This window comes from Gymnoscopelus microlampas, assembly GCF_963454915.1.
Source record: "Gymnoscopelus microlampas genome assembly, chromosome: 12".
In the NCBI taxonomy this organism is placed as follows: domain Eukaryota; kingdom Metazoa; phylum Chordata; class Actinopteri; order Myctophiformes; family Myctophidae; genus Gymnoscopelus; species Gymnoscopelus microlampas.
The window spans coordinates 22,602,355-22,615,894 of record NC_139949.1 but is presented as its reverse complement, the minus strand read 5'-3'; the positions used below and the strand labels follow the sequence as shown (position 1 = coordinate 22,615,894).

The 13,540-nt window shown below is 39.1% G+C and overlaps 1 protein-coding gene across 1 annotated transcript in view; it reads left to right on the top strand.

Moving 5' to 3' along the window:
- The window catches only part of clmpa (CXADR like membrane protein a), a 107,219-nt gene that overhangs the window by 88,861 nt on the left and 4,818 nt on the right, over positions 1-13,540 (top strand). The window contains exon 5 of the mRNA XM_084074719.1: positions 12,113-12,235. Coding sequence (XP_083930845.1) covers positions 12,113-12,235 — 123 coding nt within the window. The remainder of the gene's footprint in view (positions 1-12,112; positions 12,236-13,540) is intronic.

Below are 13,540 nucleotides of genomic sequence, written 5' to 3'. Positions count from 1 at the left end.
TTATTGGTCTGACTGTCCATGTGATGATGATGATCTACAGTAGCTGTAACACACACATTTAAAGGGATAGTTCACCCCCAAAATGACTTTTTGTTCTATCGATTAGTCACCCCATGGAGAGTTGAATTCATGGATATTTTTTTGTTTTTGACCCATTCCTAAGCAAACAATAGTAGACGCTCAAACTCGGGAAACTCAACAATAAGTGATTCAGGATACAGATCACGGATATACAGGAACCATCGTCTCCTCCATATGTGGCGACTGCCAATTAGCACGGAATTTAGCCAATGCCTTAGCTCTTAGCTTGGGCATTCCTGCAATCTGCAGGCCTCTCACAACACATTTATGGACATTACCGAGGCTTCCAAATATGAACACAAGCGGTTTACATGAATGTAACCAAGCTGTATAATAGCATCCTTAAGATGTCGGTACTTTAGCACCTTGGTAAGGAATTCCTCTTCCAGGCACTAGATACGTATCGTTGCTGTCGGGCAGAAACCTCTTATCTCCATATTTGAACTTTTTTCCCCTGTAAATTGGCGCCCTACTTGATCACACTACAGTGTCACACACAAGCATCAAAAGTAGCAGATCTGCAAGCTCAAAAAAATCACTACCAATCAGCTTTAAATTGCCTGAAACGTGCTCCTAACAGGTTTTTGGGGGAACATTTTTTTTTCTGTTTTCGTCACTCGTCACTTTTCGTCACTACCGAAACGGAAAAAAAAATCACAAAAAAATCACTACCAATCAGCTTTAAATTGCCTGAAACGTGCTCCTAACAGGTTTTTGGGGGAAATTTTTTTTTCTGTTTTCGTCACTCGTCACTTTTCGTCACTACCGAAACGGGGAAAAAAAATCACAAAAAAATCACTACCAATCAGCTTTAAATTGCCTGAAACGTGCTCCTAACAGGTTTTTGGGGGAACAATTTTTTTTCTGTTTTCGTCACTCGTCACTTTTCGTCACTACCGAAACGGAAAAAAAAAATCACAAAAAAATCACTACCAATCAGCTTTAAATTGCCTGAAACGTGCTCCTAACAGGTTTTTGGGGGAACATTTTTTTTTCTGTTTTCGTCACTCGTCACTTTTCGTCACTACCGAAACGGAAAAAAAAAATCACAAAAAAATCACTACCAATCAGCTTTAAATTGCCTGAAACGTGCTCCTAACAGGTTTTTGGGGGAACAATTTTTGTTTCTGTTTTCGTCACTCGTCACTTTTCGTCACTACCGAAACGGAAAAAAAAAATCACAAAAAAATCACTACCAATCAGCTTTAAATTGCCTGAAACGTGCTCCTAACAGGTTTTTTTTTTTTTTAAATGTTTATTTATTGCTTTTGACCAGCAAATAGTACATAGGAAAAACAGTTGCCATAGGATGTCAAAAGTAGTTTTTTTTTTTTTTTTCTTGTGCCCTTACATCTACCCCCCACCCCAATCCCACATACAACATTCAGACATGTAACATACACTTAACTCAAAACAAAATAATAATAAAAAAATAAATAATAAAAAATACAGAAAAGAAAATAGTCAATTCATATGTATTATTTCCCTCACTACCCCTCCTAGCCCTCCCCATGGTACATATGGAGTGTATCCAAGAAAAGAAACATAGCAATCTATTATTTTCTTCCTTTAACATGCATTAACCTAGAGCTTGTCAACGTGTCGATGGCAGTGTTTGCTTTATCTGTCCTGTAACGTCTTTAATTTAGTTATATATTTAATCATGGGGCCCCAAACCTGATCGAATTTGCCCGGTGATCCTCTCAGATTAAATTTTATTTTCTCCAAATTTAGGTACATCATGAGGTCTTTAAGCCATACAGATGCTTTAGGGGCCAGTGGTGACTTCCACTCCAGTAGTATCCTTCTTCTTGCTATTAAAGATATAAAGGCAAGATTCTGCTTTATACCCCTTCCGATGTGTTGGTGATCTGGGCAAATTCCAAACAACGCCATCTCTGCACCCGGTGACAACTCTATGTTCCAGGCTTCAGCAAGATGTTTGAAAATGGCAGTCCAGTAGCCTTGTAGGCGGGGACAAGACCAAAACATGTGTGTCATATTTGCTGGGGACATATGGCATCTGTTACAGGAATCTGTGATACTTGGGTATATTTTAGAAAGTTTAAAATTAGTAAAATAAATACGGTGCACCACTTTAAATTGTATTAGGTTCAGCCTAGCACATGATGTACTGTCATTCACTCTCATTAAAGCCTCCTCCCAAAGATCATCATCTATAACCCTGCCCAGTTCATGTTGCCAATCTGTTTTAATTTTGTCCAAAGAAATAACTGTATGAGTACAAATTGAGGTGTAAACCTTTGAAAGTAAACCTTTCCCCCTCATGGAGATGTCCAAAACTGTGTCAATTAAAGAGTTGGGGATAGCATTTGGAAAGGAGGAGTTATTATTTTTCACAAAGTTTCGAACCTGGAAATATCGGAACAGATGAGAATTTGGGAGGTTAAACTTTTCACACAGTTCGCTGAAGCTACAGAATATATTGTCTATATAAAGATCCCTTAACTTAACAAGGCCTGATCTCTGCCACAAAGAAAAGGCTGCATCATTTTTGGATGGGGAGAAAAGGTGGTTGTTCAGAATAGGGCTATGGTTAGACATTCCTCTGAGTCCAAGGGCAACTCTGAATTGAGACCAGATTCTTAAGGTGGAGACCACAATTGGATTAGTTGAGAATGTTTTAGGTTGAATAGGTAATTTAGATGTAAGTAAGGCTAGAAATGAGGTGGTAGGACATGTTTTAGCTTCAAGGTCGCACCAGGTCAGTGTAGGATCCTGTATCCAGAGTATCATTTTGTGTATATTGGCTGCCCAATAATAGTTTCTGAGATTAGGTAGAGATAGTCCACCTTCAGAGCTATGTCTCTGTAAAAACTCCTTCCTTATCCTAGGAATTTTACCTTTCCATAAAAAGGATGAAATTAGTTTATCTACTGTTCCGAAGAAGGATTTGGGTAAAAAGACTGGCAGGCTTTGAAAAAGATACAGAAAGCGTGGGAGCACATTCATTTTGATGCAGTTTACTCTCCCGGCAAGGGTTATATGTAAGCTATTCCACCTTTCCAAATCCGATTTAAGCTTGTCCATTAGAGGTGGGAAATTATTTTTGTAGAGGTCTGATAAGTGTCTACAGATATTCACACCTAAATATTTGAAATAGTTTTTAGACATTTTGAAAGGGAGGCACGTTTCTGGGATTTGAAGGGCCAAGCTGTTTATTGGGAAGCATTCACTCTTTGAGAGGTTCAATTTATAACCTGAGAAAGATCCAAATCTGTTCAATAGTTCTACTGTCTGGGGAATAACGGTTAACGGATCAGATATAAATAATAATAAATCGTCTGCATATAACGAAAGAATGTGTTCTGAGCCCCCTCTATAAATCCCTTGAGTGAAGTTGGCAGATTTAAGCGCCATAGATAGCGTTTCCACCGCCGCGGCGAAGAGCATAGGGGACAGGTTGCAGCCCTGGCGTGTGCCTCTGCTGAGTGAGAAGTATTGGGACCTTGTGCCGTTCGTATTCAGTGATGCCTTAGGTGAAGAATATAAAAGCTTTATCCAGGATATAAATTTAGAGCCCATACGATACCTTTTAAGGACCTCGAATAGATACCCCCACTCCAACCTATCGAACGCTTTCTCTGCATCCAAAGAGACAACCACCTCTGCTGTCTCAGTGGATGCAGGGGAGAGAATAATGTTAAGTAAGCGACGTATATTAGAGAAGGAGTGGCGGTTCTTCATAAATCCAGTTTGGTCTGGTGATATAATATTTGCCATAACTGGTTCGAAACGTAGTGCTAAGGCTTTAGCTAAGATTTTATAGTCTGCATTCAAAAGGGAAATAGGCCTGTATGAGCTACACTCAGTGTGGTCCTTGCCTTGCTTAGGCAAAAGTATTATTGAGGCTTCAGTGAGAGTTTGAGGTAGTGCTCCCCGGTCCAGGGAATCATTATACATTTTTAACAAAAGGGGGGATAATTTATCAATAAACTTCTTATAAAACTCTATAGGATAACCATCAGGACCGGACGCCTTCCCACTTTGTATTAGTTTAATTGAGTCTTCAATTTCACTTTTTTTTAATGGTTGATTCAACTCTTCTGCTTGAATAGCTGTTACAGATGGAAATTCCAGGCTGTCCAGGAACCTTATCATGTCAGAGTTGTCAGCTGGGGATTGCGAAGTATATAGCTCTGAATAATATGTTTTAAAAGAGTCATTAATAATTGCCGGGTTTACAGACAGTTCACCCGACGGGGTCCTTATTTGTTTAATTTCCTGAGAGGATGCTTGACTCTTAATTTGATGTGCCAGAATACGTCCTGCCTTCTCACCGTGCTCATAAAAAAGCCCACGCTGTTTTAACAGTAATTTTTCAGTCTCAGTAGTTGAGAGTAAATTATAATTCATCTGGAGATTTTGCCTTTCTTTCTCTAGTTCAGGGGACCTTGACATTGACAGTATGCTGTCCAGCTTTTGTATGCTTTCCAAAAGTTGTTCCTGTTTTGCCCTTTTCAATTTATTTTGCCTGGCAGCATATGATATTATCTCCCCGCGAAGAACCACCTTTAATGTCTGCCATAGTAAAGACGGGGATATATGTTCAGAGTCATTAAAGTTAAGAAACTCATCAATTGCTTTAGAAATAGTATCACAGAATCCATCATCACTTAACAGTGCACAATTCAACCTCCAGGGAGGTCGTGATTTCAGGGGAAGTGTTAGTGAGAGGTCAAGTAGCAATGGAGCATGATCAGATATCACTATAGCAGAGTATTCAATATTATTAATTGCAGAAAGAAAATGATCATCAATGTAAAAATAATCAATTCTTGAAAAAGATTTATGGACATTAGAGTAAAAACTAAACTGTTTTTCATTTGGGTGGAGATGGCGCCATGGGTCTGTGCTTCCTATTTGACTCATGAAGGATGAAATTGCTTTAGCCATTTTAGAGGGAATTCCCCGTTTTGGGTGCGATTTATCCAACAATGGAGATATTGCGCAATTAAGATCTGCCCCCAAAATTAGGCGGTGAGAGTTTAAATCTGGCAAGAGTGATATTACTCTTCCAATAAATGCTTCGTCATCCCAATTAGGAGCATATAGGTTTACAAGGACAACGGCCACATTATTAAGAGAGCCTGATACAATTACAAACCGGCCATTAGGGTCCGCTATAACAGTAGTGGGGTAAAATTGTACTTTTTTATGTATTAAAATTGCTGTACCCCTTGCTCTACTGCTGAAATTAGAGTGAAAGGATTGGCCAACCCATGACGCCTTTAACCTGTGATGGTCCTTATTAATAAGGTGAGTCTCTTGTAAAAAAGCAATTTCAGTTTTAAGGTGTTTCAAGTGTGAAAATATTCTGCCCCTCTTAACTGGACCATTTATCCCTTTAACATTCCAGGAGACAAATCTTACGCATGTTCCTACATTTTTTATTGCATTAGCCATTATCAAACTTGAAGTTTAAACTTAATATCATAATGTATATATTACCACAAAAGTAGTACCATAGTTTCTTTTTGAGGGTAACTTGGAGGGAAAGCACGTGGGAAAGAGAATGAAAATAAAATACATGACTAGGACATACACACACAACACAGTGACAACACAATGACAAGGGACAAAAAGCGACCCGAGAGAGACACACGTATAAATACACGCGTGCACGTACACTCCCGCCCACCACCCTTGGTCCCACACAGACGCCGAAACACGACCCCACACCCCATGACAAAAAAAAGAAAAAGACACTCCTAACCATTCCTAGGCTTGTCCAAAAAAATAGGGCAAGCAGCAGGACTCCAAAAATCCTATTTCTGTAAGCTATAAATCCTCTAACCTACCTAACGAATTGCACGCACTACCGTGCATCTTAAATGATATTACCATTGTCCAATATGAACCAGTAGTGATCGACCATATTTAAACCAGTATCCCCTGGACTTCTCGACCTCACAAACAAAACAAATAGGTTATTTTAACTGTATGCTATCTTGTTTTTCACACTAGTCAAATTGTCCCCCTTCCCCGCTTCCCTTCCCCCCCCCTCCTCCCCCCCTCTGCCACCAAGACATACTAGTAATTAATACTGATAAACAAGGAAAGACTGTTCAGGGGGTTAAAAAGAAAAGAAAAAGAAAAAAGAGAAGAAATGGGCCTATATATAAAATATAAACTATTGGAAAATAACAAATAAAAATAAATAAAATGCTGTTATATATATATATATAAAATTAAAATAAGAGAGAGTAAAAAATAAAATAAAATAAATGTATATATATATAGAACGGACAAAACAACATTAAATATGGGTTACTATATAAGTTCATTCAACTCTATTAGCTTAACCCACACAGTCTTACTTTGTAGTAGTTTGGTCCTTTTGGGCTCCCATACAGCTCTGGACAGCTGTTAGTCACACGCACCCAAACAGCTGTTGGTCATGTGACCAGGTATCAGCTGTTTTCTCCAAAGTTTTGTTGACATTCCTGAGCAGCGTGGGGGAGAGAAGCAGAGAGAGAGAGAGAGAGAGCGAGGGGAGAGGGAGACAAGAAAGAGAGAAAAAGAAAAGAGGCAAGAAGAGAAAGAGTACCAAAACAAAACAAAACCGCATCCCTCTTTAGTTCTCCTCCATGTGATCCCGTTGCTCCGTGGATACTGGATTAACAGGTCCTAACAGGTTTTTGGGGGAACATTTTTTTTTCTGTTTTCGTCACTCGTCACTTTTCGTCACTACCGAAACGGAAAAAAAAAATCACAAAAAAATCACTACCAATCAGCTTTAAATTGCCTGAAACGTGCTCCTAACAGGTTTTTGGGGGAACATTTTTTTTTCTGTTTTCGTCACTCGTCACTTTTCGTCACTACCGGAACGGAAAAAAAAATTCACAAAAAAATTCACAAAAAAATCACTACCAATCAGCTTTAAATTGCCTGAAACGTGCTCCTAACAGGTTTTTGGGGGAACTTTTTTTTTTCTGTTTTCGTCACTCGTCACTAGTCGTCACTACCGAAAGGGAAAAAAAAAATCACAAAAAAATCACTACCAATCAGCTTTAAATTGCCTGAAACGTGCTCCTAACAGGTTTTTGGGGGAACATTTTTTTTTCTGTTTTCGTCACTCGTCACTAGTCGTCACTACCGAAAGGGAAAAAAAAAATCACAAAAAAATCACTACCAATCAGCTTTAAATTGCCTGAAACGTGCTCCTAACAGGTTTTTGGGGGAACATTTTTTTTTCTGTTTTCGTCACTGGTCACTTTTCGTCACTACCGAAACGGGAAAAAAAAATCACAGAAAAATCACTACCAATCAGCTTTAAATTGCCTGAAACGTGCTCCTAACAGGTTTTTGGGGGAACATTTTTTTTTCTGTTTTCGTCACTCGTCACTTTTCGTCACTACCGAAACGGAAAAAAAAAATCACAAAAAAATCACTACCAATCAGCTTTAAATTGCCTGAAACGTGCTCCTAACAGGTTTTTGGGGGAACATTTTTTTTTCTGTTTTCGTCACTCGTCACTTTTCGTCACTACCGGAACGGAAAAAAAAATTCACAAAAAAAATCACAAAAAAATCACTACCAATCAGCTTTAAATTGCCTGAAACGTGCTCCTAACAGGTTTTTGGGGGAACTTTTTTTTTTCTGTTTTCGTCACTCGTCACTAGTCGTCACTACCGAAAGGGAAAAAAAAAATCACAAAAAAATCACTACCAATCAGCTTTAAATTGCCTGAAACGTGCTCCTAACAGGTTTTTGGGGGAACATTTTTTTTTCTGTTTTCGTCACTCGTCACTAGTCGTCACTACCGAAAGGGAAAAAAAAAATCACAAAAAAATCACTACCAATCAGCTTTAAATTGCCTGAAACGTGCTCCTAACAGGTTTTTGGGGGAACATTTTTTTTTCTGTTTTCGTCACTGGTCACTTTTCGTCACTACCGAAACGGGAAAAAAAAATCACAGAAAAATCACTACCAATCAGCTTTAAATTGCCTGAAACGTGCTCCTACCAGGTTTTTGGGGGAACAATTTTTTTTCTGTTTTCGTCACTCGTCACTTTTCGTCACTACCGAAACGGGGAAAAAAAATCACAAAAAAATCACTACCAATCAGCTTTAAATTGCCTGAAACGTGCTCCTAACAGGTTTTTGGGGGAACATTTTTTATTCTGTTTTCGTCACTCGTCACTTTTCGTCACTACCGAAACGGAAAAAAAAAATCACAAAAAAATCACTACCAATCAGCTTTAAATTGCCTGAAACGTGCTCCTAACAGGTTTTTGGGGGAACAATTTTTTTTCTGTTTTCGTCACTCGTCACTTTTCGTCACTACCGAAACGGAAAAAAAAAATCACAAAAAAATCACTACCAATCAGCTTTAAATTGCCTGAAACGTGCTCCTAACAGGTTTTTGGGGGAATTTTTTTTTTTCTGTTTTCGTCACTCGTCACTTTTCGTCACTACCGAAACGGGAAAAAACAATCACAAAAAAATCACTACCAATCAGCTTTAAATTGCCTGAAACGTGCTCCTAACAGGTTTTTGGGGGAACAATTTTTTTTCTGTTTTCGTCACTCGTCACTTTTCGTCACTACCGAAACGGAAAAAAAAAATCACAAAAAAATCACTACCAATCAGCTTTAAATTGCCTGAAACGTGCTCCTAACAGGTTTTTGGGGGAACATTTTTTTTTCTGTTTTCGTCACTCGTCACTTTTCGTCACTACCGAAACGGAAAAAAAAAATCACAAAAAAATCACTACCAATCAGCTTTAAATTGCCTGAAACGTGCTCCTAACAGGTTTTTGGGGGAACAATTTTTGTTTCTGTTTTCGTCACTCGTCACTTTTCGTCACTACCGAAACGGAAAAAAAAAATCACAAAAAAATCACTACCAATCAGCTTTAAATTGCCTGAAACGTGCTCCTAACAGGTTTTTGGGGGAACATTTTTTTTTCTGTTTTCGTCACTCGTCACTTTTCGTCACTACCGAAACGGGAAAAAAAAATCACAGAAAAATCACTACCAATCAGCTTTAAATTGCCTGAAACGTGCTCCTAACAGGTTTTTGGGGGAACATTTTTTTTTCTGTTTTCGTCACTCGTCACTTTTCGTCACTACCGAAACGGAAAAAAAAAATCACAAAAAAATCACTACCAATCAGCTTTAAATTGCCTGAAACGTGCTCCTAACAGGTTTTTGGGGGAACATTTTTTTTTCTGTTTTCGTCACTCGTCACTTTTCGTCACTACCGAAACGGGAAAAAAAAATCACAGAAAAATCACTACCAATCAGCTTTAAATTGCCTGAAACGTGCTCCTACCAGGTTTTTGGGGGAACATTTTTTTTTCTGTTTTCGTCACTCGTCACTAGTCGTCACTACCGAAACGGAAAAAAAAATTCACAAAAAAATCACTACCAATCAGCTTTAAATTGCCTGAAACGTGCTCCTAACAGGTTTTTGGGGGAACATTTTTTTTTCTGTTTTCGTCACTCGTCACTTTTCGTCACTACCGAAACGGAAAAAAAAAATCACAGAAAAATCACTACCAATCAGCTTTAAATTGCCTGAAACGTGCTCCTAACAGGTTTTTGGGGGAACATTTTTTTTTCTGTTTTCGTCACTCGTCACTTTTCGTCACTACCGGAACGGAAAAAAAAATTCACAAAAAAATCACTACCAATCAGCTTTAAATTGCCTGAAACGTGCTCCTAACAGGTTTTTGGGGGAACTTTTTTTTTTCTGTTTTCGTCACTCGTCACTAGTCGTCACTACCGAAAGGGAAAAAAAAAATCACGAAAAAATCACTACCAATCAGCTTTAAATTGCCTGAAACGTGCTCCTAACAGGTTTTTGGGGGAACATTTTTTTTTCTGTTTTCGTCACTCGTCACTTTTCGTCACTACCGAAACGGGGAAAAAAAATCACAGAAAAATCACTACCAATCAGCTTTAAATTGCCTGAAACGTGCTCCTACCAGGTTTTTGGGGGAACAATTTTTTTTCTGTTTTCGTCACTCGTCACTAGTCGTCACTACCGAAACGGAAAAAAAAATTCACAAAAAAATCACTACCAATCAGCTTTAAATTGCCTGAAACGTGCTCCTAACAGGTTTTTGGGGGAACATTTTTTTTTCTGTTTTCGTCACTCGTCACTTTTCGTCACTACCGAAACGGGAAAAAAAATTCACAGAAAAATCACTACCAATCAGCTTTAAATTGCCTGAAACGTGCTCCTAACAGGTTTTTGGGGGAACAATTTTTTTTCTGTTTTCGTCACTCGTCACTAGTCGTCACTACCGAAACGGGGAAAAAAAATCACAAAAAAATCACTACCAATCAGCTTTAAATTGCCTGAAACGTGCTCCTAACAGGTTTTTGGGGGAACATTTTTTTTTCTGTTTTCGTCACTCACTTTTCGTCACTACCGAAACGGAAAAAAAAATCACAAAAAAATCACTACCAATCAGCTTTAAATTGCATGAAACGTGCTCCTAACAGGTTTTTGGGGGAACATTTTTTTTTCTGTTTTCGTCACTCGTCACTAGTCGTCACTACCGAAACGGGAAAAAAAAATCACAAAAAAATCACTACCAATCAGCTTTAAATTGCCTGAAACGTGCTCCTAACAGGTTTTTGGGGGAACAATTTTTTTTCTGTTTTCGTCACTCGTCACTTTTCGTCACTACCGAAACGGAAAAAAGAATTCACAAAAAAATCACTACCAATCAGCTTTAAATTGCCTGAAACGTGCTCCTAACAGGTTTTTGGGGGAACAATTTTTTTTCTGTTTTCGTCACTCGTCACTTTTCGTCACTACCGAAACGGAAAAAAAAATTCACAAAAAAATCACTACCAATCAGCTTTAAATTGCCTGAAACTTGCTCCTAACAGGTTTTTGGGGGAACAATTTTTTTTCTGTTTTCGTCACTCGTCACTTTTCGTCACTACCGAAACGGAAAAAAAAAATCACAAAAAAATCACTACCAATCAGCTTTAAATTGCCTGAAACGTGCTCCTAACAGGTTTTTGGGGGAACATTTTTTGTTCTGTTGTCGTCACTCGTCACTTTTTGTCACTACCGAAACGGAAAAAAAAATCACAAAAAAATCACTACCAATCAGCTTCAAATTGCCTGAAACGTGCTCCTAACAGGTTTTTGGGGGAACATTTTTTTTTCTGTTTTCGTCACTCGTCACTTTTCGTCACTACCGAAACGGAAAAAGAAATTCACAAAAAAATCACTACCAATCAGCTTTAAATTGCCTGAAACGTGCTCCTAACAGGTTTTTGGGGGAACAATTTTTTTTTCTGTTTTCGTCACTCGTCACTTTTCGTCACTACCGAAACGGGGGAAAAAAATCACAGAAAAATCACTACCAATCAGCTTTAAATTGCCTGAAACGTGCTCCTAACAGGTTTTTGGGGGAACAATTTTTTTTCTGTTTTCGTCACTCGTCACTTATCGTCACTACCGAAACGGAAAAAAAAATCACAAAAAAATCACTACCAATCAGCTTTAAATTGCCTGAAACGTGCTCCTAACAGGTTTTTGGGGGAACACATTTTTTTCTGTTTTCGTCACTCGTCACAAGTCGTCACTACCGAAACGGAAAAAGAAAATCACAAAAAAATCACTACCAATCAGCTTTAAATTGCCTGAAACGTGCTCCTAACAGGTTTTTGGGGGAACAATTTTTTTTCTGTTTTCGTCACTCGTCACTTTTCGTCACTACCGAAACGGGAAAAAAAATTCACAGAAAAATCACTACCAATCAGCTTTAAATTGCCTGAAACGTGCTCCTAACAGGTTTTTGGGGGAACAATTTTTTTTCTGTTTTCGTCACTCGTCACTAGTCGTCACTACCGAAACGGAAAAAAAAAATCAAAAAACAAGTGTATTTTATACACTAATTGGCCGGGAAGGACCAGTCTGCTGTCTGATGCAGAGGATTAAGAAGCACAAAGTCTTTGGTCGGAGTGAAAACCGCATTGTGAATGCAACGTGATATGTGATGTGCATTGTGCTATGTCTTCTTTTTCTGTATAATCAGATTTGAAGAACCCAGAGATTGTGACATTGAGGAACTTGACCAAGGAGAGCGCTGGAGTCTATAAATGCACAGCCAGCAACGATGTGGGAGAGGAGAGCTGCACGGTGGAGGTCAAGATGCACTGTGAGTGATTCGGCTTTCCACGGACCATTACACCTCAATATGAAGTTCTGAATTTACTTTCACACTGTCTCTAGATAGACAGGCAGGCAGGCAGGCAGGCAGGCAGGCAGGCAGGCAGGCAGGCAGGCAGGCAGGCAGGCAGGCAGACAGGCAGGCAGACAGACAGACAGACAGACAGACAGACAGACAGACAGACAGACAGACAGACAGACAGACAGACAGACAGACAGACAGACAGTTGCCAAAGGCAGTGCAGCAGTAAGATAACTCAGGGTAGATACAGAAAAGAGGAGATGCAGCTACGGGTAACAACCAATAGATAATGCACTAGATGCTAATAGCAGTGATAAGTATGCAAACTATACCAGTTCATTAAAGGGAACATACTGGTACTAGGAAAGGAGTGCCAGATATCGCGTTTACTTAAAGACGTATACTTGAGAACTTGTACGTGTACTTAATGTACAGTGAAATACAGTATACAGCACATTATTGTCTCAGAAAAAAAGGATGTTTAGACAGAACGGAATACAGTCAAAAGGCCTGCTCAGAATAGGGATGCTAGTTGTTAATATTTAAAAAAGAAAAATCCTACCACATAAAGATTTGGCCCCCGGTAGTAACTCTCTGGACCCCCTAGGGGTCCCCGGACCACCTGTTGAAGACCCCTGCTCGACCATGCATCTCTCATCCGCTCTCATGTATAAGGGAGTGTGTCCATATAATAAGGTTGTCCTCTGGCAGCCAGAATAGTGTTGGCACGGTGCTGCATGGGGGGAGCTTCATCCCAGAGCTTCATCAAAAAAGCGCTCCCGGCGCTTTTTTTTTGATAAAGCTCGCCGCAGGGCTTTTTGGAAAAGGAGCTACAGTGACTGACAACACCAACGCCTTTCTGTGAAAGGCTCCGGGGATTTTTAACCCGTTAAGACCCGGGAACGCATCTTGTCGTGTCATTTTACGATTTTTTTGGGGCTATTCAAAAATAGCAGATATACAAGCTCATAGCGCGGCACCGAGTGCCGCGCTATGAGCTTGTGGATTTGCTATTTTTTTTAAAATCTTAAAAATTTGTGCAAATCTTTGAATATATGTTTTTTAAAGCGAACATTTGTAACTCAAATCTTTGCTTCTGGGGGGTCCCTGGAACAACGTCTTTTGATGGGGGTTGGCGGCCAAAAACATATCATTTTGGGGGGTCCTTGAAAAGAAAAGGTTTGAGCACCACTGATACAGCAAGACATTACGTTTAGATATCTGACAGTTACAAATGTTCACTTACAAATATTTATATTCAAAGATTTGCAC